Source organism: Gracilinanus agilis, chromosome 3 (genome assembly GCF_016433145.1).
Source record: "Gracilinanus agilis isolate LMUSP501 chromosome 3, AgileGrace, whole genome shotgun sequence".
Taxonomy (NCBI): Eukaryota; Metazoa; Chordata; class Mammalia; order Didelphimorphia; family Didelphidae; genus Gracilinanus; species Gracilinanus agilis.
The window spans coordinates 173,730,803-173,754,380 of record NC_058132.1 but is presented as its reverse complement, the minus strand read 5'-3'; the positions used below and the strand labels follow the sequence as shown (position 1 = coordinate 173,754,380).

General features: G+C 37.9%; 2 protein-coding genes across 3 annotated transcripts in view; one reads left to right on the top strand and one right to left on the bottom strand.

Annotated features, from left to right (window-relative positions):
• Window positions 1-17,110, top strand: part of MTMR2 (myotubularin related protein 2) — a 95,899-nt gene extending 78,789 nt beyond the window's left edge. The window contains exons 11-15 of the mRNA XM_044666237.1: window positions 4,205-4,411; window positions 7,294-7,386; window positions 12,684-12,797; window positions 13,683-13,859; window positions 15,656-17,110. Coding sequence (XP_044522172.1) covers window positions 4,205-4,411; window positions 7,294-7,386; window positions 12,684-12,797; window positions 13,683-13,859; window positions 15,656-15,817 — 753 coding nt within the window. The 3' untranslated portion in view covers window positions 15,818-17,110. The remainder of the gene's footprint in view (window positions 1-4,204; window positions 4,412-7,293; window positions 7,387-12,683; window positions 12,798-13,682; window positions 13,860-15,655) is intronic.
• A 1,375-nt stretch (window positions 17,111-18,485) lies between these two features.
• Window positions 18,486-23,578, bottom strand: part of CEP57 (centrosomal protein 57) — a 74,202-nt gene continuing 69,109 nt past the window's right edge. For both annotated transcript variants that reach the window (XM_044668388.1, XM_044668387.1), the window contains exons 10-11: window positions 22,451-22,595; window positions 18,486-19,963 (exon numbers count right to left, since the gene is read on the bottom strand). In XM_044668388.1, the coding sequence (XP_044524323.1) occupies window positions 19,736-19,963; window positions 22,451-22,595 (373 nt within the window). In that variant the 3' untranslated portion in view covers window positions 18,486-19,735. The remainder of the gene's footprint in view (window positions 19,964-22,450; window positions 22,596-23,578) is intronic.

Here is a 23,578-nt window from a genome sequence, read left to right as displayed (position 1 = left end):
GTTCTTGTTGTTCATACATTTCTTTTTTGGCACTTCTATACTGCCTCAAAATCTTTTTTCTTACATATTTGTCTTAGTATTAGCTAGAATATCAGCTTGTTTTTGGACCAGGCTTTTACCTTATATATCAGTGGTTCTCATACTTACCTACCGCCCCTTTCCAGAAAAAAATATTACTTAGCCCCCTGAAAATTAATTTTTTAAAAAATTTTTAATAGGAAAGATAAGTGCACCATCATCGCCCCCCTCACCCCCCCCCCCCCCGGTCGATTGCTGCAGCACCCACCAGGGAGCGGTAGCGCCCACTTTGGGAATCACTGTTATATATCATTAAGAGCTCCCTTACTGTCTAGTAGAGTGCTATGAAGATGTTAGAATGATGTTGAATACTTTATAGGTGAGTCAGGTAAAAGGAAGGCAGCATGGTGCAGATAGTTTGTTCTGGAGTCCAAGGGATCAGGGTCGAAATTCTGCCACTGATGCTGCCTGTGTGACCTGGGGCAAGTCAGTTCTTCAAGAACCTATTTCCTCCTCTGCAAAAGGAGAATCCTGGAATAATGGTCTCTGCAGTCTTCCAGATGTAAAGCTCATGTTCTTATCCTATAAAATATGAGTTCATATATGTTAACTAACTGAGCTTCCTTTGGTTGGATTTCAGGTGCAAATGACCAATAATCATATATCAAAGCAACTTAGATTACTTCAACTCAATTCTGTTTCTTAATACTCATAATGAGAACCACAAAATCTCACTGTTAGAAGGAATCCCAGAAGCCCTCTGGCCCAAGCACTACCAGAACAAGAATCCTCTCTACCGCACACCAGACAATTGATTATCTAGTAATTGTTTGAGAATCTCTTGGCAGGGGAATCCACTGCCCCTTGAGGTAGTCATTTCCATTTTTTTATGGCTCTAATTAGGAATTTTCTTCTCATATTAAAGTTAAATCTGGGGGCAGCTCAGTGGATTGAGAGCCAGGCTTAGAGACAGGAGGTCCTAGGTTCAAATCTTACCTCAGACACTTCCCAGCTGTGTGACCCTGGGCAAGTCACTTGACCCCCATTGCCTAACCTTACCACTCTTCTGCCTTGGAGCCAATACACAGTATTGACTCCAAGACGGAAGGCGAGGGTTTAAAAAAAAAGTTAAATCTATCACTTTTTAACTTTTCTTCATTGATCCTGATTCTGCTCTCTAGTGCCAAGCAGTAAAAATCAAATCCCTCCAACATAGGAAAGCTTTGTAACTGCCAGAAAGAAGCTGTTGTAGTCTCCCTAAATTTTCTTTTCCAACCTAATGCCTCTTTCCTTCATATCAGGAAGATGCTATTCTGGCATCACATGCTGGTCTTCTAGGCTAGCCTTTTTCTACTGGCAGGGGATTAGAGAAATGACATTCAGTCTCATGCAGGTCCCCTAGTCTTGTCTGCTTTTCACTTTCGGGGGACCTTTCTTATCTGCAAGGGACAAACAGACACTATTCCTTTCTGTTCCCTTTGCCTGTCTGCTGGCCTGGCTTGCCAGTAGAGATAGGAAAGAAATGCTTTTCTAGCAAGCTTTCCTCACTAATCTACCTTGCTTAACCTGCCTGACACCCTGAGAAGACACCATTCTGAGGATGAACCCTTAGTGATGTTAACATTCCTGAACTCATTTGGCAATGACCGACAAATTTCAACTTAGTCATACCCTCCCCATCCTGGTGATTCTGAACCTCTGACTGTCATTATTCAAACTATTCTCCATCTTCCCTTTTTCCATCCCTTTCAACCCAGTCATCCAGTGTTACACTCCAAAGGCTAATTCCCCACCTTCCATTGTGCTCTCACATGCTCCAAACATAAAAATTTGCTTTCATGGTAAATCTTTGTCTTTTTCACTCTTTTCATCTTCTGGTCCAGGCAGACCTGGCTCTGTCCTGATGACATGGCCTTCCTGGCCACTCCAGCATGGCTACATTTTCATTCATTACTCCATCTTCTTCTCAAATCTCTTACCTTGTTATCCTGTGGCCAAGACTACTCTGCCAAGCTTCAGCCCTGGATCACTTTCACCTTTGCTCTTTCTCACATACTTCCTAATAAAGCTAGAAAAAATCATGAAACTGCAGACTAGATCCATCACAAATTTGTTGTATAATCTCAACTGGGGTTTCGATATAGCAAGGCAATCCTTTTATATCTCTGTAATCAACTCTCTGGCCCACTCACTCAGTGACTTTTTCCTGCAAACCTTTTCCATTCCTTATCAAACTTTCTATATTTCCTTTCCCCCCACTCTCAGCTGGGAATCTTGCCTAATATTTCACTGAAAAAATTTGAGGACATTCATCAATAACTTCTACTTTTACCTATCTCATTTCACATCTCCCATATGGTTTCTGCTGCTATCTCTGCCTTTTTTTGTCTCACATGAGTTAGCCCTTCTCTTTGCCAAGGCAAACACTTCTGCAGGCACGAGCAATTCCATTCCATCTTATCTTTAGCAGATTATCACCTGTATCCTAATTCTCTCTTACTTATCTCCAATCTGTCTTTTATCTCTTGGCCACTTCCCCACTACCATATGTCCCACTCTTCCCTATATTCACAAAATCTTTACTCAATCCAACTATCCCCACTAGCTATCACTCAGTTTTTCCTCTCTTTTGTGCCTAAACTCCTTGAGAAGGCTATGTACAGTAGGTACTTCTCTTTCTTTTGCTCTCAAGTCTCTTTATTGTCTACTTTTAGCCTTCCAGTCACATCACTCAACTAAAATGACTCTTTCCAAAGTACTAATGATCTCTTAATTGCCAAATCTAATGGCATTTTTCTCAATCCTCATCCTTCTTGACCTCTCTTCAGTCTTTGACACTTTTGGTCACTCTCTTCCTCTTGATATTCCATTCCATTCTAAGTTTTTGTGACATTTTTATCCTGAATCTTTTCCTCCTTATATGATCATTCTTTCTGAGTATCCTTTGATGGATCTTCATCTAAGTCAATGAGTCCCAAAGTGGGCACTACCACTCCCTGGTGGGTGCTGCAGCGATCCAGGGAGGTGGTGATGGCTACAGGTGCATTTATCTTTCCTATTAATTGCTATTAAATTTTTTTAAAAATTAATTTCCAGGGGGCTAAGTAATATTTTTTCTGGAAAGGGGGTGGTAGGCCAAAAAAGTTTGGGAACCACTGATCTAAGACATGCCTGCTAACCCTGGGTCCTACGAGGCTGTGCCTTAGACCTTCTTCCTTTATAGTATTTCATTTGGAGATTTTATCCAATCCCGTGGATTCAATTATTTCTAGGCTGGAGTTTCTCAAATCTACTTATTCTGGACCAGTCTCTCTTGACCTTCAGTCTCACATCTCCAACTGCCTGTTGGACATTTCAACCTAGATGTCCATAGTCTTACATTCAGCATGTCCAAAATTGACCTGGTTATCTTTCTCCCCAAATTGTCCCCTTTCCAAACTTCCCTCTTGTTGTTATGGGCCCTTCTATCTTCCCAGTACCCAGGCTTGCCACCTAGTGGTCATCCTGGACTCCTCCCTCTCTTTCAATCTGCTTATCCAGTCTATTGCCAAATTCTGTTAATTTTGCCCTTAGTATCACTTCTCTTCTGACATAGCCACCACCCTGGTGCAGGCCCTTGTTATCTCACACCTAGACCATGTTATAGTCTATTGGATGGTCTTTCTGCCTCAAGTCTCTCCTCACTCCAGTTCATTCTACCCCTCAGCTGCTTGACCCATTCAGTAAAATCCAGTGGCTCCCTGTTGCCCAGATCAAAAGTAAGCATAACAGGATAGAAACGATTTAGGTTAGTTGTTTCTATTGATATAGGTGTTTTGAAGGTAATTAAAAGTTTTTTCTTTTAACTAATTAATTCTTGTTGTATACAATTTATTATTTAACAACCCCCCTTTTCAAATATAATGCAGAAATCCCCTTCCAACTTTTTGTCCAAATTAGTAGGGTTTGAATTAATGAAGTTGCACCACATTTTAAAGTTAAATGCCTTTATTCAGTGCTTTCAAAAGTTTTCTCAAGGATTAACACCTTCAGACAACTTTCTTAAAAAAATAAGGGACCAGTTAGTAATTGTTAGTTCTCCTATTGTTAAATAAATAATAAATCTCTTGACCTTAAAAATTCTACATGTACTAGTTGTCACTTTTTATTAATAGTATGTTTTAAAAAAACCAAACTTGTCTTCTAGCTCATTCTTGCTGGGGCTCTTAGGATTGCTGACAAGGTGGAATCGGGTAAAACCTCTGTGGTTGTGCACTGCAGTGATGGGTGGGACCGAACTGCCCAGCTCACCTCCTTGGCCATGCTGATGCTGGATGGTTATTATCGAACCATCAGAGGATTTGAGATTCTTGTGGAAAAAGAGTGGTTGAGCTTTGGACATCGATTTCAACTAGTGAGTAAATAATTTGGGGCCAAAATATCATGATTTTCCTCATTATATGAGAAAAAAAAACCTTTTTTTTTTTTTTCATTTAAAATACATATTTTATGGTGCAATTGGTTAATTGCTCCTTTTTAAAGAAAACTTCTCATTTGTTCTGGAAAGTAGTAGTATATTTAAACTGATACTCTAGTCTGGTTTTGTAGATAAATCATATATCTTCTGTAGGAGTTCATTTGTGACATTAGAGTGCTATACTTAACTGACCAGTGGAAATGTTATATCTGATACAGACTTTTATGTGTGTCTATTATTGCACATATGCAATACCCCAAATCCAAAAGTATTATAAGCATAAATCTTGGATTCATATTAATTTCTTAGGATCATTAATCCATTCCAATAATTAAAAGTCAGGTTTGATATAAGATAAATAATACGAAGATTCAAATGCAATTTTTAGAATTCTAAAAGGAAAAATGATCACTTGTTTTAGTTTGATTCCAGACATTTACCCAAGCATACCTTGTTCTCAGAGGCCTAGCCTAAAGTCTAAAACAGTTTAGGAAAGGCCTAAGTCAAATTTTACTATACAATTAAGTACAGCTTGAACTCAAATTTGAAAATAAAATCCACCATTCAAATACTGTGTCCTCTCTCCAGGCCTACTTCTATCAAAGGCTCATTTTGGTTTGGTGCTAATTGCTGATAACTAGAAAGCTGACTCTGCTAGATGACTTTTTTCATTTAATTCATTAAATGTTGAGGATTGCAACTCCAACACTGAGGGAATCATGGATCTTTCAAAGTATTTAGTACTCTGTATCTTAAGCTATTAATACTCACATTTAATTTATTATATATATGGGTAAAGTTGGTAAACATTATATGGAAATAATTTTTAGCCCATTTTCAGTGTAACTCCATAAACTTTACATTTCACTTTATTTATTTCATGGGCGTGCATGCTCTCTCCACTGATGTGGATTCTGGCTCTTCTGGTCTTCTAATTCTCCTTGGTCCCTAAATATGCCTTCTGACTAGGAGTTTTTTTTCTGCCTCTTTTCAGCCCTCAAGGTTATCATTGTAGAACTTTGCCATATCTGTCATCTACCATTCTTGACACATGATCAGGCCCCTGCCTTTCCCCATTATATGTGTTCTCAGTGATGCCTTTTGTTCTGCTTCTCTGATCTAAGTCATTTAAAAAAAATTTTTTTTTAAACCCTTTTTAAACTGTGTATTGGTTCCAAGGCAGAAGAGTGGTAAGGGTGGGCAATGGGAGTCAAGTGACTTGCCCAGGGTCACACAGCTGGGAAGTGGCTGAGGCCAGATTTGAACCTAGGACCTCCTGTCTCTAGGTCTGGCTCTCAATCCAGTGAGCTACCCAGCTGCCCCCGATCTAAATCATTTTTGACAGTGAGTTAGGACTCTGGCCTAGAGTTTGGTGCCTCTCAACCTCAGTTTTCTCATCTGAAAAATGAGGATAACAACACCTAGTTTACAAGCTAGTTCTAAGGGTGAAAATGAGATAGTATATGTAAGGTAGTTTGCAAACTTGAAAGAGCTCTGTAAATGCTATTATTATTATTATTGTTGTTATTTGGACCTTGTAAGCTCAACCCAGTCTCGCCTCCATTCCCAGTGCAGAGTCAGGGGCAGTTAAATACTCTCTTGTGACAGTTCGCTGCTTACTGAGGTTTTACATCTCTCAGTAGAACTTAAAATGCTGGATTTGAGATCAGTCTCTTGTCAAATATGATATTCTATACATAGGAAACACTCCATTTATAATGAATGAGGTAAAAATGTTACTTTTCTTCTGTCACCTTGTTAGACTAAGTACCTTGTACTTTGGCTAAATTATGTTAATTATTAGAGCTTGTGATTTCAAGAACAGGGTCCTGTGAGCCCTTTCTTAGATATATTTATATCTTACCTTCCATTCAGTCCTTTCCTTCTTTCCCCAAACCTTAACCATTTATAAAGTGCCTATTTGTGACCAGCACTGGGACTAGGGACTTTGGGGGAATTTTTCTTAAAGCATCATCTAGTCCTCATCCTCAAGGAATTTATAGTATAGTTAGGAAGATAAAACTGGGGAATTAAATTATTTAAACAGTGTAGTCCTGACTATAAGTTAATTAGGAGTCCAGAAAAGAAACACACTGCAGTGAATATGGCTTCTTTGCATGTTGTAGGAAAAGGGCAGAAGGAACTGAATGAACAAATGTATTGAAGTAAGAATCAATATGGAGTAATATGGGTGTTGATTTCAAGATTTCTTTGGCTTAGGTCAACAACACTTGTTGGAGAACAGTGGGAAATTAGGTTGAATAGGAAGGGTGGGGTTAGATTTGCAAGATCCTTTAGCTCAGTACTGGTAGAGATATATGTATGCTTTGATTCTACTAGATTTTGGTTCAGAGTTTGTCTCTAATCAGCTCTGCCTTGATGGATTCCAAAGTGACCAGGCTACTCTAGAAACATTTATAAATAATAGAAGGAACAGATGCTTAACAATTTTTTTGTTCTTCCATTTTGAACTTGAACTGTTTAGCGAAATTGCTGCCAGAAGAGCATCTGGGGCCCCTATTTAGAATAGCTTATGTCTTCTAGTTTGTTATAAGGGGGCACTGAGCATGAAATGATTACTTAGAAAAAAATTCTGCCTTCACAAGCTGGTTAGTCAGCCATGCTACATATACTTATAGAAATATGATCCAAACCATCACCATTGCAGACCATCCATAAAATTGTTGGGGATTAGTGATCCTCCTTCACCTAGTAAGTGTTCTTCAGGGTCAGCGCACACACAGTCCAATCAGGACTCTTCCAGTGGTTACCTGAAGGTGGGTGGGTACTCATTCTTTTATTGTTTCTCTTTGCTTTAGAGAATTGGCCACGGAGATAAGAACCATGCAGATGCAGACAGATCACCTGTTTTTCTTCAGTTTATTGATTGTGTCTGGCAGATGACAAGACAGGTAATCTCCAGGATATTTCTCTGAACGTGCCCCGATAGAGTCTTCTGCTTGGAAAGGCAGAGATGTAGGTGTTGATTGCATTTGCACAACCAGGTTTCATGGGAAATAGAAATTATTCTATCAGGTTTCTGAATGTTAGGGTGATTATTCACTGTCACATTAAGAAAGCAGCAAGCTATTATTCTCTGTGACATTACACACTTGACAACTGTTTCCATAGGCATTCAGCTTGAATGACTTAAAAAAAATTTTTTTTTGCAAGCTATGACATTGTCCTCTTTGTTTTGGACAATGTGTTAAGTAATTTTACTTTATGGATGCTCATGTGGAGAAATAAAACAGTTATCTGGATAATTCAAGCAAATAAAACCTCATCATGACTTAAGTAATCTATTTCAAGAAAGACATTTTTTTTTTTAAACCCTTGTACTTCGGTGTATTGTCTCATAGGTGGAAGATTGGTAAGGGTGGGCAATGGGGGTCAAGTGACTTGCCCAGGGTCACACAGCTGGGAAGTGGCTGAGGCCGGGTTTGAACCTAGGACCTCCTGTCTCTAGGCCTGACTCTCACTCCACTGAGCTACCCAGCTGCCCCCATTTTTTTTTTTTTTTGACCCTAAATACTGCAAGGGAATAATTGGTCCATTTCTCCAGGTCCTTTTGTATGTGTAAAGACATACATAATGCATAGTAGCTATAACAACTGTTTCAAATTAATTTAATTTTAAAATGTTTATTGAAGTTTAACTTCTCTGGAAAGATTCTATGATGGATAATATGAATCTATAATCTATAATGAAAAACTCATACAGTTATTGATAACATGACAGAAATAATAGGATTAGTCCTTCACACATTGAAACAATATGGCAAGAAGCAGACTTTTTTCATATTGCTCTAATAATGAGACTTACAGTTCTTATGTAAGAAACACTTAAAAAAATTGGAACTTGAGTACAGACTTTTGCTGTTTTTGTTACTTATGTATTTACAATATGACACTGCCAGATGAGCATGACATTGAGTCATTGTAAGCCTTGACTGACTGAGCCAATAATTCATTTTGGATTGACTTGAGGGAAATGACATTAATGTAGACATAGGACTTAGAGTTGAGGTATATGATTTATATATGCAGTGTTATTTCAACTTCAACTTTGATTGCTTTACCTTATAAAGTTGAGCAGGAAGTTGAGTCATTAGTATTGATAGAATAATAATGAGAGGTGACTACTGTTATGGGCAGTATGGTGCTTCTGGATTGGGCCTGATAGAGAGATGGCCCAAGGTCCTCCGATGGTATAAGGTCCTAAGCTGAGTGAAGATGGGAAGCCTAAGTGAACCCCAAGGTTGAGGTAGTGAACACAAGGTCCCACAAATATTTGCAGCTCAGCTGAGCACCAGTTCCCACCTACAGTGTCCAGGACTAAGTGACTGTGTGAGAAGCTGTGAACTGGATCACACAGCTTCTCTGGCTACTTGTCTTGGGGTTAAGTTGATAGATAAATGTTAGGGTTGATTGGATAAATGTTGATAATAAATGGATAAATGGAGCAGTTGACTGCAACTTATCTATAAAGTATTCCCTTTCCCCTTTGGATGCAAGATGATTAGACTGATCTTTAGGATAACAATAGCCTTCACCTAAATAGGTTTTAAGAATTTAATTATAATAAACTCAGGGGAAGGATCACAGTTGAGGAATGAAGTGTTGGGAATCTATGCTAGACTATAGATGATGGAGATCGACAATAAATTGATAATCAGGTTGTGTCAGTTGGCTGGAGAGGTTCCTCTCCCTCTTTGGCCCTGGTCAGGCCAGCACCTTGGCCCTGACCAGGTGGTGAGAGTTTGATATGATGTTCTTTTTGATAATCAGATAGTTGGTATATATCTCACAGCTCTATTCAGTAGTTGATGACTGGTAATCAATGAAACAGGATTAGAAACAGGATACAGGTAACTTGAGCAGATTGCTTGGCCTACCCACCCAGCCACCTTCTCACAACTGAGAGAAAGTTTTATTTAGCTTTTGCCTTTTTATAGTGCTGGCAGCAACTGCCTCTTGCCCCTTCAAGGCTCATGGCATCTGGATAAGTTCCAAGTTCTAAACTGTTGGCTGTCACTCATCCTGGTCTCCATTTTCTTACCGGAAATTAATGTTATACTACAAATTACTTTAAAAAAACTCATAAGAAAGTATAAATTCAAATGAGTGTTCATTAGAGCGGTGAATCTAGAGCTAGAAAAGACCTCCAACCCCATAATTTTACAAATGATCAAACCCATTCTGAACATAGTAAAGAGTTTGGCCAATGTTGCACAGGTGGTAAAAGTAGCAGAGTCAGGATTTGAATCCAGGTCTTCTGACTCAAAAGCCAGTATTCTTGTTGTCCTTCCTCTTCAGGCATCATGGGAGGCTAATATGGACTTATTCCAGTGATGCTCGAAACATTTTTTTGAGCTCTTTCTTTGCAATTAATTACCTTCAGAGCAAGTATATAAGCCACACACAAAAAAGCAGTTTCATTACTTCATTAATCACATTTTGTTGTTGTTTTAAAAATAAAACATCCTAAAATATTAGTGTTGGAAGGAAAAGTCAAGAATCATTTGCTTAACCCTTACCCAAGTTATGAATCCCCTCTATAAACTGCCTGATAAGTGGTCCTTCTGTCTTCTGCTTTGAAGAACTTGGTTGATGGAGAAATCTCTCCTGCCCAACTTTTGGGAGCCAAGTCCCTTTTTTGCATAGCTCTACATTATAAAAGTTTTTCTTTATATTAAAGTTGAAAGAGCCCTCCCATTAACTTTCTCTTGTCCTTAGTTCTGCTCTCTAGCAGAACAAGTCTTAATGCCTCCTACTTGATGATGTAATAAGGTATATAGACCCTTATTATTTATTGGTATTTGTATTTACATCCACCTATACCTAACTTATCCATAATCTTTTATTGCTTACTTAATTAATAAATACTTGTTACATTGATAACCCTTCAAATATTTAATATTATTATTATCATCATCACATCCATTTACCTCCACTCCACTTTCTCCAATGCCTTTTCTTGCTCAGGCTATATATATTGAGTTGTTTTATCCCATGGCTTTAAATTTACCTCACCAGCCTGCCACTCTTCTTTGAACATACCTTGGCTTTTAAAATGTAGCATCCAGGGGCAGCTGGGTAGCTCAGTGGAGTGAGAGTCAGGCCTAGAGACAGGAGGTCCTAGGTTCAAACCCGGCCTCAGCCACTTCCCAGCTGTGTGACCCTGGGCAGGTCACTTGACCCCCATTGCCCACCCTTACCACTCTTCCACCTATGAGACAATACACCGAAGTACAAGGGTTTAAAAAAAAAATGTAGCATCCAGAACTAGACACAGTAGTCTAGATATATGACCAAAGTAGAGTACAGTAGGACTGTCACTTCCATCATTTTGAACAGCATTATTTATGAACACATATTAAAATGGCATTAATTCATCATCTGCATTCATGGAAGCATAAGTGTTGAGAGCAAAGACCAAAGAATATTCTGCTCTGGTTAGACCTCATCTTGAAGCTTAATAGAGCCAGTTCAGGATACCATAATTTTGGAGGGATGTTGTTCCATCTAAATGCTATCCAGTTTGATTTGCCATCTCATTCACCACCCTGGGCACAGAATGACTGCTGATTTCCATTTCTTTTTTTTTTTTAAACCCTTGTACTTCAGTGTATTGTCTCATAGGTGGAAGATAGGTAAGGGTGGGCAATGGGGGTCAAGTGACTTGCCCAGGGTCACACAGCTGGGAAGTGGCTGAGGCCAGATTTGAACCCAGGACCTCCTGTGATTTCCATTTCTAAAAGACAAAAGCTTACAACCACTGAGGATATTGAAAAGAATATGGTTCAGGTTCTGAAGGCAAGTGCCAAAGAGTTGAGTTTCATATTTTCTTAGAGCAATGGTAGCATTATTGTAATGAGTATATAGCTTTCCATGATGATGGTTTTGAAAGGCTAACACATTCATTTGAATGTGTAGGTCCTGTGATTTTTTAAAAATCATTCATATTAGTATCACCCTTCTTCATTGTGGCCATGTTTCATTGCATTGCTGAGATATGCATTTCTTTGCTTTTGTCTGAAAGTTTAAGGCTTTATTTAAAATTAAGTAATTATTCATTTGAAGCATAACATATTAAACTGTGGGGAATCAGTTCAGATTTTGTACTTCTTTGATAAGCTTTCAAACAGTATGTGATGTTTGTTTCATTCAAGCACCTAATTATGTTTCTATGTGATTGTTGTTTTTCCTGAAAGTAGAAAAATGTTTGATATTAATAAAGTGACATTTGCCAATTAATAAAGGAGGCAACGCTATAAATAAGTGCTGGTTTACTGACCCATTTTTTTGTTTTTATTCTTTGGAAAGCAGTAATACATTTATCGAAATGAGTCAGAATGTGTCTGTCACCTAGCGAGGTATTCTTTCCTTGAGTTTAGACACTTAGAACTTGCTAAGAGTTGATGGTCTTTCACATTTTAAATGCTCAAGAAACAAAAATATTCATGCTGCTACACTCATAAAAATGGAATAAAATCTGTAGTGCAGATAATGCTTTTCTGTTTTCATTTTGCTTTGAGGAAACTCTCCCTAAGTTAGTCCTTTTCTCAGAAGGCGGCAGATAGTTTTGTGAGGAAAGATGACAACTGTACTCCTACAGGATGTGTGACTGGATGAGAGAAAAAATATCTATCAATAGCAAAAGAAATTCTACTCCCTCTCATCAAAATAAAAAAGTAGGATTATTTGGTTAATTCTGAATAAAATAATTTTCAGGCACTAGCAAAGAAAGAAAATTCGTTTTTACTCTTTCTGATTTTGCACCTAACTCTTCATATTGTTTATGGCAATTTTTGCAGAAGGAGGTTAGGGCAGTCAGAAGAGAGTCCAAATTAAGCATCATGGAAGTTTAGATGGGCAGATACTGGGTGTACGTAAACATAGTGGTCAAACCCAGAGAACCACTTGGCTTTTGCTCAAAATTCCTCACTAAACATGTAAAGGAGATTTTGGCAGAAGCTACTGTTCAGAAAAAGCAATGATGTATTTTTTTTTTTAATGAAGACAACCAGCCAGATGACATAAACAAGCTGTGCTTTAGAAATTCATACATTTGAGCATTTTTCAGCTTATTGTAGCTTTATTTCTAAAGCTACTACATTAGGTACATTAATTTTGTAGAAATTAATTTTCCTGAAAAATCAAGTCCTAAAGATTTTTTGTGTGCTTGTGCTTTATTCTGTTTGCAGTTTCCCACAGCATTTGAATTTAATGAATATTTTCTGATTACCATATTGGACCACCTATACAGCTGTTTATTTGGGACATTCCTGTGTAGCAGTGAGCAGCAGAGAGGAAAAGAGGTAAAGTACTATGAATTTCCACAGCTGATAGACCCTCCCTACTATGTCTTTTGCCCCTTTTACTTAATTGTCTTCACTGCATTCAGCTAAGCAGTTGTTATTCATTTTTCTGTTTCCTTATAAGTCATAATAGTACCACTTTCTTCCATTCATTTGGACCTGTTTAATTTTAAAAATTTCTGTCATAAGCCTGAAAGAACCTTTTTTTTGTGAACTCACATACTGTTTGTAGGCAGAGTGGAATAGTCGCTCGTGGTAAGTGGTGGTATGCCCTCAATAAATGAATAAGTGCTTCCAAGTCCTGCAGCGTTGACTATTTGTGGTATGGCAACCCCTCAAGGCAAGTGTGGAAAATAGAATTAGAGAAGAGAGATGGTCAGTTTTAAACAAATACAGGTCAATTGTGAAGCCTTTTCTGTGGTTCATGTGAAAACCCAGTTAGCAAAGTTTTCCTGAAGTATGTTTAATGCTTATGTCTGTTCTTTTCTTCTGCCTCCTTCCAGAATACCGAACATCTTTCATAATGATCTCATTAGGTTTATTTTCCCTGGTAGTAATTTTTAGTTCTAAAAAGATGTTGGAATAGTGCATCTTTCCTCATTTTACTTGCAAAGTCAGTTAAGTCGCAAATAGGCATTTTTTTTCTTCATGAAGTATTGACACCTGAGAATTCCCTAGAAGAGATCCTTATTGTAGTAGCCTTTATCCATTATAAACTATTTGCATTCCCACGCCCAAAAATATTTTATTTTTAAGAGTAAGAGAATCATCTTTTTATGCTACTACGGACGCCTGCACGTGCATGGGTGCGTGGGTGCACAGGCCCACACAAAGTTGCCTGTGGTTTGTATAGTATTTGGTAAAATGGCCTTTTCCCTTTTACAGAATCTTCTCAAAAGGACTGTGTCCCTGTGGTCCTACATCAACAGCCAGCTGGAGGACTTCACCAATCCCTTGTATGTGAGCTACTCCAATCATGTCCTTTATCCAGTGGCGAGCATGCGCCACCTAGAGCTCTGGGTAGGCTATTACATCAGATGGAACCCACGGATGAAACCCCAGGTAAATGGCCCCAGAGCAGGCCCGGCAGTTTGCATTTAAGGAAATTTGATGAATCCCTCCCTTCCCCTTAAAAACGAATAAGAAGTGGCTTGGGCTTATGAATATGGAAAGGAAATAAGATACAATTTGAAATGTTATATGAAATTGCTTCATGTTATGTGCGTATTATACATGTACATAAAAATGAAGTCCTTATATATGTAGATATATTTATTACACATTATATGTATATGTGCGTGTATATATAAAACCCATACCTTCCACCTTAGAATCATTACTAAGTATTGGTTTCTAAGGCAGAAGAGTGGTAAGAGTTATGCAGTGTGTGTGTGTGTGTGGGGGGGGTGGGCAGCTGGGTAGCTCAGTGGATTGAGAGCCAGGCCTAGAGACAGGAGGTCCTGGGTTCAAATCTGACCTCAGACACTTCCCAGCTGTGTGACCCTGGGCAAGTCACTTGACCCCCATTGCCTGCCCTTACCACTCTTCTGCCTTGGAGCCAATACACAGCTCCAAGACGGAAGGTAAGGGTCAAAAAAAAAAAAAAAAAGTCAGATTTGAACCCAGGACTTGTCTCTAAGCCTGGCTCACAATCTTCTGAGCCACCCAGCTGTCCTCTGATGTTTTTGAAATATATTAAGAATTTTTCTTTTTTTTATGAAACTCTTGCCCCCTTTTGTCTTAGAATTATAGAAGGGACTAGGCAGTTGGGGTTTAAGTGACCTGCCTAGGGTCACATAGCTAGGAATTGCCTGAAGTCAGATTTGAACCCGGGACCTCCCACCTCAGGAATTCTTATGACTTAGAATTATATAAAAACCCAAACCCAGAAGCATGCAATTTTAGCTAATCTTGGAGTACTGGCTTATAAAGTTAATTTTTCTTCTGTGAAGTAGCCACAGCTAATATGCTCTGTGGAAAAATAGGAATTTCCTGTTAGTTCAAATGTAAGCAATGGAACATGTAATCTCACCAGGCTTCAAGGGTTTATCTCTCTGGTCTCTATGCAGATGGTCTCCAAATGTATATTCATTCGTCTTGTCGTCCCTCTCCTGCTCAAGTGCCTGTTCTCGCAGACTGGCTGTGTTGTTGCTAGCCTAGTCAGTACATCTAACAGGGCACTTACTACTCACTGCTTTTTAACTTCTCCATTTCTGTATGGCGGTTCCTCCAGCCACCCAATTTCTCAGCCTGTCATCTTTGACTTTTATCCCTCCAGTCTGCACTTTTGAGGTTCAGCTGCCAAAGCGGAGCTCCTCCCTCATCTTCTCACGAGGCCACCACCTTGGTTCAGACCATGATGTCTCCCTGCACCCACTCTTTCCAATCTGCTCTGCAGAGAACAGATGGGCATTTTGAAAGCTCAGATCAGGAAGCTTCAGGAGTTCCCCTTTTGGTGTGTGTGTGTGTGGGGGGGATCATTTAAGCCCTTCTATCCTGCTTTCCTGCTGTAGCCGGCCTGGCCTGCTTACTTACTCCCCATATGCCACTTTCCCCACCCGGAGTGCTCTTCCTCCATCCTTTAGAATCACTAGCTTTAAGGTGTAGCTTGAGCCTGATTTCTCCATGTTTTATCGGTACAGGCATTCTTTCTTTCTTGGTAGGGTGTAAGCAAGGAAGAACCAGGTTGCCCCTTCAAGCCAGTGGCAGCCATCAGGTAGGATTCATTCACACAGTTGGTGAGAGAACCAAGTAGAACAGTTTTTTTGGGGGAAATTGCAATACCGTCATCCTGACCAGCACTGTGGCCTGCTTCACATTGCCCAGGATGGGTGACTTTGTGGTCTTTTCTCTTGTAGGAACCTATCCACAGTCGATATAAAGAACTTCTTGCCAAACGAGCAGAGCTTCAGAAGAAGGTGGAAGAACTACAGAGAGAGATCTCGAGCCGCTCAGCTTCATCCTCAGAGAGGGCTAGTTCTCCTGCACAGTGTGCCACACCAGTCCAAACTGTCGTATAAAAGATTTTTTTTTTTTTGGCAGGGAAGAACTTTTATCACTGATTTCTTTATGACGGCAGCTTTTCTAGTAGAATGTCTTCTGAATTTAGAACCCATCTGAGAGAGCTCTCAGCCACTTTATTTATTATGCTCCTCTCTAGGGTGACTTACTTTAGTATTGCAAGTAGCTTATTTAAAATAACCCCCTCCCCCCATGTAATTACTTGATTATGTTCTGATAACACTAATCCCACCAAGACACCTACAGGCTATTAGAATGCTTCACCCCTTTTATCCAGAATGGGAACAAGTTTGTTTTTAATAGGAAAATATTGCTTTGGAAATTCAACATTATTTACTGGAAATAGTATAAAAGTTGTCTCGTAAGTGTACCCAACTGAGGGGGGCAAAAGTAGCAAAACACAGAATAAATCAGTTCACAAGAAGATTAAGCGAATGCTAAGACTTTAACAGGGCTCATGGCATTAAGTGACGGGTCACAGATCTCTCACTTTGGATTTTTTCCTGTCAGCAACAGTTGGCTTGTCCTTTTCTCTTAATCTCTTCCTTTGCCCATGTTCTTTATAATGTGAAAGGCCAAGTTTTGAGGCTATTATGGGATGGTGACAGCTACAAATTATTAAACTTTATCATTGTGTCAGATTTATTATGGTTCTAAAATGGGGCCTTATAGAAAATATGATGGACTCTTTAGTTAATTAACAGCTCTTCAAGTTTACTTCATTCCCCCCATCTCCCACCAGTTTTATTAATTATAGCTAGAAATAGGATCATGAGAGATTGAGCTGTTTAGATTTTAAAAACACAAATCTATCCAACTTTAGTTCAGATGCTAATTTTTTTTTTTGGTCAGAGGCACTATATCAAGGTAACCGGTAGGCATAAAACTAGTCTGAAATTCCTGCTAGATTGCCCCCCTACCTCCCACCTGACTTTTATGTATAATTTGAGATCAGTGATATACCAAGTACGTTTACTACTTTTTTCCCATAATGAATCCAATAATTCCACTGAATGATTAAACCTACCAACCAAAGAAACTATTGCATGTAAAAACATGTATTTATTACAATCTCAGTGTAAGTAGAACCTTGATTTTCTTTAGTCGGCTACAGTAAGATTTCAGCAATGGTATATATAAATACTTGATTCCCTGCTGTCTACTAAGAGCCATGTATAATTGTACTGTAACAAAAATGAGCTTGTTGCCCCTTGGGTCTTTAATTAAAACAGAATTCAGCTTTGTGGCAAATTGTCTTATTACTTAAATAAATACGTTTTAAAGAGGAAAAAGCTGCAGCAAAGGCTTCCTCTCTCACCCATGACTAAACTGACTGTTCTATATAAATATGTGCAAAGTCCAGCGGTTGGTCTAAACATCGTGCTTTTTAGTTATTCATAGTTCTTTAAGGATCACTTGATCCTTAAAACTGTGGTATAGATGGTTTTACATATCAGATTAAGAAACTGAGGCTGAAGTTCAAGTCTGTAGAAAAAAAGAAACAGCCCTAAGTAAAGGACCTCTAAGATACTTTTAAATTAGTTTTTAAATCCTCTCTCACTCTCTCTAAACCTAGTCATAGTTTTATAAGGGGGGGCGGGGGCTTATGGTAGGAGTCAGGGGCCACATCTAAAACTTAGTCTTAGACAAGCTGCCACCTGATAACAGGCAAAAGTGGAAAAGTACATCACACCAGTCACCAGAAAGCAGAAGACCTTCCGAATGCCATTTGTTCTTATCTTTTCCATGGAGGAAACACAATACCACTATACATTTCAGTGTCTTCACAAAAACTTGCTACTCATCTAATCTTTCCAATACTTCTTGTAAGCTATGTGAAACAACTTGTGATCATATTTGCTAGATAAATGATCTCCTATCACTCAAATGATTCATCAGCATCCCAATCATGGAGGAAAAATTTACATTTCCCTTATTTCCTTATGACCATTAGCTAACATTTATATAGCACTTTTTGGTTTTTCAAAAGAGTTTTACATACACATCCATTCTTATTTGGTCCTCACAACAACCCTGTGAGGTAGGTGCTATTATTATCTTTGTGTTTTACAGATGAGGAGGAGACTGAGGTGCAGAAAAGTTAAGTGATCTGCCCAGAGGCACACTGAAAGTGTCAAGAAGGGGAATTTGAATACAAGGTCTTCATTCCAAGTCCAGTGTTCTTTCTTTCCACTACCATCACTATTTTCCATGTGCTATTTCTCTAGTATCCATTTCCTCATTCTTGCAGCATATGTATGTAACTTCTAGAAAAGTAGTAATTTTTAACAAAACTCGTTACCTAAAGAATGATGGAGAGCTTGTTATGAGGGTATTTAAAACCTACTAGGGCCCTAGAGTGGCCCACTAAATATTAGAAACCATGATTATTGCAAGTAAACTGTTAGAACAAACATGAAATAGTTTTGCTAAAGGTGTACCTATACTTAGTAGTTCAGAATTCTAGCCAATCATTTATTAACTGTTGAGTACCTAGATTTAATTAAGTAACTTAGAACATTATTTATGTTGGTTTTAATGTATTATCAGGTTACCAAAGGAAATATGAATGAGTAACTATGGTCCTCCTGCTAACTGTAACTGAAATTTTATGTCCTTTTCTAGTAACTTAAAGAAAAAAAAAATCAATGCAATCTACAATATAAGCCTGCTACTGAAGTCTTTAAGGAAAGTTTCAGCACTTCCTTAAAACAAAAGCTGGCTTTATTGACTTTAATGGCACAGTTATAAAAAGTTAACATATTTTTGTATATTCCAAAATAGGAAGGATTCTTTTTTACATCCTTAACATAATAAATAACAAATGCTGTGTACAGTTTATTTTGTATGTGTACAGAATTCTAAAAAAGGTATTCGATTATCAAGGTGTTCAGTAATCATTTCAAGATAAAAAACACTGCCAGGACCGAATGGCATGATTACAAAGAGGCAATATTTAAAAACAGCAAATGTATATGCTTTTAATAGCCCTCCCACCCTACCCCACGCAAGGTTGGTTTTTCACTTTATTTCTAAAACTCATCATCTATTGTCAAATCAAAATTTGTTCACACTAAAAAGCACCCAGATAAACGTTTATTGTACTAACCTCATGTTCTATTTATAAGGCAACTACCTTAAATGATTATTTGGGTTTTCTGGAATGAAAAATAGAGAAAATAATAATTTTTTTCTGTTGTAATGGGTTGAAAAACAATATAATTTCACTTAAAATCGACTAGAAACTCAAATTATGTGTTTTGGTTGCAAAAAATTGAATTTTTTCTTTTCTTTTTTTTCTTTTGCTAATTAACTACTGAGATATAAACACACCAAGGGAGAAGGGGAGAGAAATAATTATTCATTAATGAGCAAAGTTCTACTGTACGAATAGGTACAAGAAAATATTCACAAGATCTAAAATTCAGAAAGCCTCCATCACTAGCAAAATAAAGCACTTCTGGAGAGACGGAGGTGGAGAAAAATGCTTTGGGGTGAGGCTTATGCAACTTTTCAAGCAGAAAGTGCTGATAACTCTACATACAGGTTTTTTTAGCCTTTTGTTTAGATAATTTAAACTTAATTTTAATTCAGGTATAGTAGACACTATTTAAAAAAACATATCCACAAATAAAATCCTGGGAGTTTGTTTACAAAGTGCATTGCACAAATACAGCAAGATTTGCTAAATGGAATTCCATAACATGTGGCTTATGTTTCTAGTAAAACTGTTCAACCTTGACTGGAGCTGTTTAAAACAGGGAGTCTAAGTATTGCTACTTGTGGTCCTCAGCACAGCTATAAATCCCTCAAAAGTATAAGAATATGCTATTTTTAATATGTGAGCTGTGGAATGTGAGCTGTCAACATGTGACGAAACATAAATAATATGAATAAAATATTTGACCTGGCACCAATCAGTATTCCCAACCTAGGTTATTATCTTTTTGAATTGAAGTCTGTATGGTTTGCATGTCCTTCAACAACTGAAGGTTTCGTCGGCTCTTCTCCCCAGGTTTCCGATTGGCAGAAATCGAGTCCTTCTTAGAGGAGCTCCCAGTGACTCCAGAAGAGAGCCTGCAGCTGCTTTCTTGATCCTCCAAACATTTTTTGCTACTCTTCAGCTCTTTCATCTGTCTCTCCAGCTGTGAATTGGCCAAAAGGAAAAACAAAGATTAGCATTTTTTTTACTTTAACTACCTTTTTTCTTTACTTAAGAGCTCCCTCCTATCCCACCCCAAAATGGTATTATAAAACAATCCTGTGTCAATGATGGTACATTTCATTTTAGCCATACAACAAAAGGGTTTTCTAAATATTTGCTCTATCCCAGTGGTTCCCAAACTTTTTTTGGCCTACCTCCTCCTTTCAAGAAAAAATATTACTTAGCGCCCCTGGAAATTATGAAACTATTTATTGAACTCAGAATAGAATGTAATACAAAAAAAAGTGTGGCCATCACCGCCCCCTGGTGGGTGCTGCAGCGATCATCACTGCTCTATCCTTAGTAATTTCCTGTAGGATTAAGAGAAAATGTGGAAGAACTGCAGACATATGTATTTTAGAATAAAATCAATGCTAGTTACTAATTTATAACTTAAGAGTACGGTCAATTTTGATAATAACATAATGACCATTTTCTTTTTTAAAAATATATAATTTAAAAATCTCTCGAACTCTGATCTTTTAAAAATAGACACTGAGAGCAAAGGCCCTTCAAAGCTCAAGATCTTAAAAACCATGAAGTGTATGATACCTTCTGATTTGAGATTCACATTCTCCATCACTGTTGTATATAACAGTAATATAATAATGCCAAGATGGTCAGGGTCTACTTAATTGTACATATCCTGTAATAGTTAATGGGGAGGGTTTCAAAGGATGAAAATCCCACCCCACTCTTCATATTACATTCATGGAAGCTGAAAATAAGTGATGTGCATCCTCCTGATATCTGACTGATGACCAAGAGGCCTGCTTGTATAATGAGCATATCAACTGGAGAAATAAAGCCCAAATTCAAATCTTTAAGGCTCTTTCTTTTAGTATACAAATACTTCGATTGCTGAACATTAGCCATGGCTGTAAATTCAGACAGAAGGAGCTGAGTTAAGTCTAGATGCCTTGAAGACCAAAATTCTGGCTAATGATCACACTTAATTATTTTGGAAGCTGACAAAGGAGAAGATCAAGTTCTTGTTTACAATCCTATGGAGATGATGTCCTTTTCTCAAAATCTAGTATTCTAAGTGTTTAAAGGTAAAAATGTTTTAAAATATAATCATACATTAAAAATGTAAAAGTATATATACAATACTGATGCCATTAACACTTGCCTCAGAACAGGAAGGTGAATGAAAGCTGGGAGAAATGATAAAGTATGATATAATAAAGCAGTGAATTCTCAAAGTGGGTGCTTCCGCCCCCTGGTGGGGGCTGCAGCGATCCTAGGAAAGTGGTGATGGCCACAGGTGCAGCATTTATCTTTCCTATTAATTGCTATTAAAAAAAAAATTTCCAGGGGGCTAAGTAATATTTTTTCTGGAAAGGGGGCATTAGGCCAAAAAAGTTTGGGAACCACTGTGATAAAGGAAGATGAGGGAGAGAATTATGTAGTGGACTGCATTTATCACTGATGCACCAAGACTTGCAAAAGAATATAAAAGCTCCCATACAGTTTGGAAAAATAGTTGTCTTGATAAAATAACTCCTAATTGTCAAACCATAATTAAAGATATTATTTTCTAGGCTAATTTGTTTAACCCTTTAGAAATAGATAATTTCTAGGGTTTTATTTTTTTTTAGTGTGAAACAAGAACATTCAACTTAGAAGAGAGGAAGTTACTGTGTGAACATTTAAACTTAAATGCTCTTACATTTTAGGGCTGTACCTAGGGTGAAGTAATTCTAATCTCTAGGAACTTGTTCACTTCTTAAAAGACAACTACTACAACTATGTGTTCTTTGGTATCTCCAGTACACACTATACTCTTTCTTTTTTTTTTTTTTTCAAGATTTTTTGTTGTTGTTGTTTAAACCCTTAACTTCTGTGTATTGTCTCATAGGTGGAAGATTGGTAAGGGTGGGCAATGGGGGTCAAGTGACTTGCCCAGGGTCACACAGCTGGGAAGTGTCTGAGGCCAGATTTGAACCTAGGACCTCCCGTCTCTAGGCCTGACTCTCAATCCACTGAGCTACCCCAGCTGCCCCCAATACTCTTTCTTTTAAAGAAGATTCACAGAAGGCAGATGGGTGGCTCAGTAGATTGAGAGCCAGGCCTAGAGACAGGAGGTCTTGGGGTCAAATCTGGCCTTAGACACTTCCCAGCTGTGTGACCCTGAGCAAGTCACTTAACCCCCCCATTGCCCACCCTTACCACTCCTTCTGCCTTGGAACCAATACACAGAATTGATTCTAAGACAGAAGGTAAAGGTCTAAAAAAAAAAGATTCACAAAGTAATATCAGTAACTATGCTATCCTCATTGAAGCATAGCTGATATTTAATACATGTGTGTTTCTGGTTAAGAAACACATCTCCCACTGTTCACAATTTACAAAAGGCTTTACCTAAATCATGTATTAAAAATAAAGATATTTTTAAAGCAAGTTGAGTACAGGTAAATTGACTTACCCGGGCCTGATGTTTTCGAACTTTAGTGATCTGATTAGCTTTAGCTTCCATTCTTTCTACTAATTCCTCGAGTTCTTGCTCAAGGTCCTCTTTCAGTTCCTTAGTTGGTGTTTCCTGGATAAGTTTAGCCAGTTGCTGGTGGTCACTTTAAATGAAGAAAAATAGGAGCTAAATAAACTCTATTTTTTTGTGGTTATATATAAAATAATCACTTAACTATATATTCTTTTCCTCCACTGCTATATTTGCTGGTACCCTGTTATACCAATTGTCAGACTAGAAAATTTAAACATAAGCTTTTAAATGAAAAATATTTTTTAAAGGGAGGTTTTCTTTTTAAATGTGTAAAAAGCTTCTATTTATAAAGTAAAATTTCAAATTTACAAAATCTCATTCTATTTGATGAAATTAACTTTTCTCAACTAAACCAGTATCTTTGGAAATTTAAAGCAATAAAAAGTAATATTTAATAAACCAGAGAACATAGGTAGGGTACTACTATTATCTCCCATTTTACAGTTAACATCTACCTCCCTCAGTTTCCTTAAGTGACCTGGCTAGGGTCATGCAGGTAGTGTGTGTTTGGGGCCAAATTTGAATTCAGTCCTTCCTGATTATAGCCCAGGGGTTAGCAACCTTTTTGGCTGTGAGAGCCACAAACGCCACATTTTTAAAAATGTAATTTCATGAGAGCCGTACAGTGTTCACAGTGTGCGCTCCTGTAACAGTGCCTGAAAAAAAATTGACTTTATGGCTCCTGCAGAAAGAGCCATACGTTGCCGACCCCTGTGATAGACACAGTGCTCTCTAACCACTGTGCTGCTTAGCTACTTCATTTCTGGCAAGGATTTAATATATCCAAGATATACAGAGAAATAACATACATATTAAGAGCCACAAGCAAAGAATAAATAAGTCAAAGGATATGAAAAAATCCTCAGAGAACTGTAACCTATTAATAGAAAAGAATAAGTCAAAACAACCCTGAGATTTTACTTCTCCAGAAAATTTGCGAAATGGTACGATGAAAATAATCAGTGTTGGCAGAATTGTAGCAAATATGAAGACAGACAATACAGCCAATCTTGATAAGCAATTTGGAATTGTGCTAAAACTGACTAAAATAAC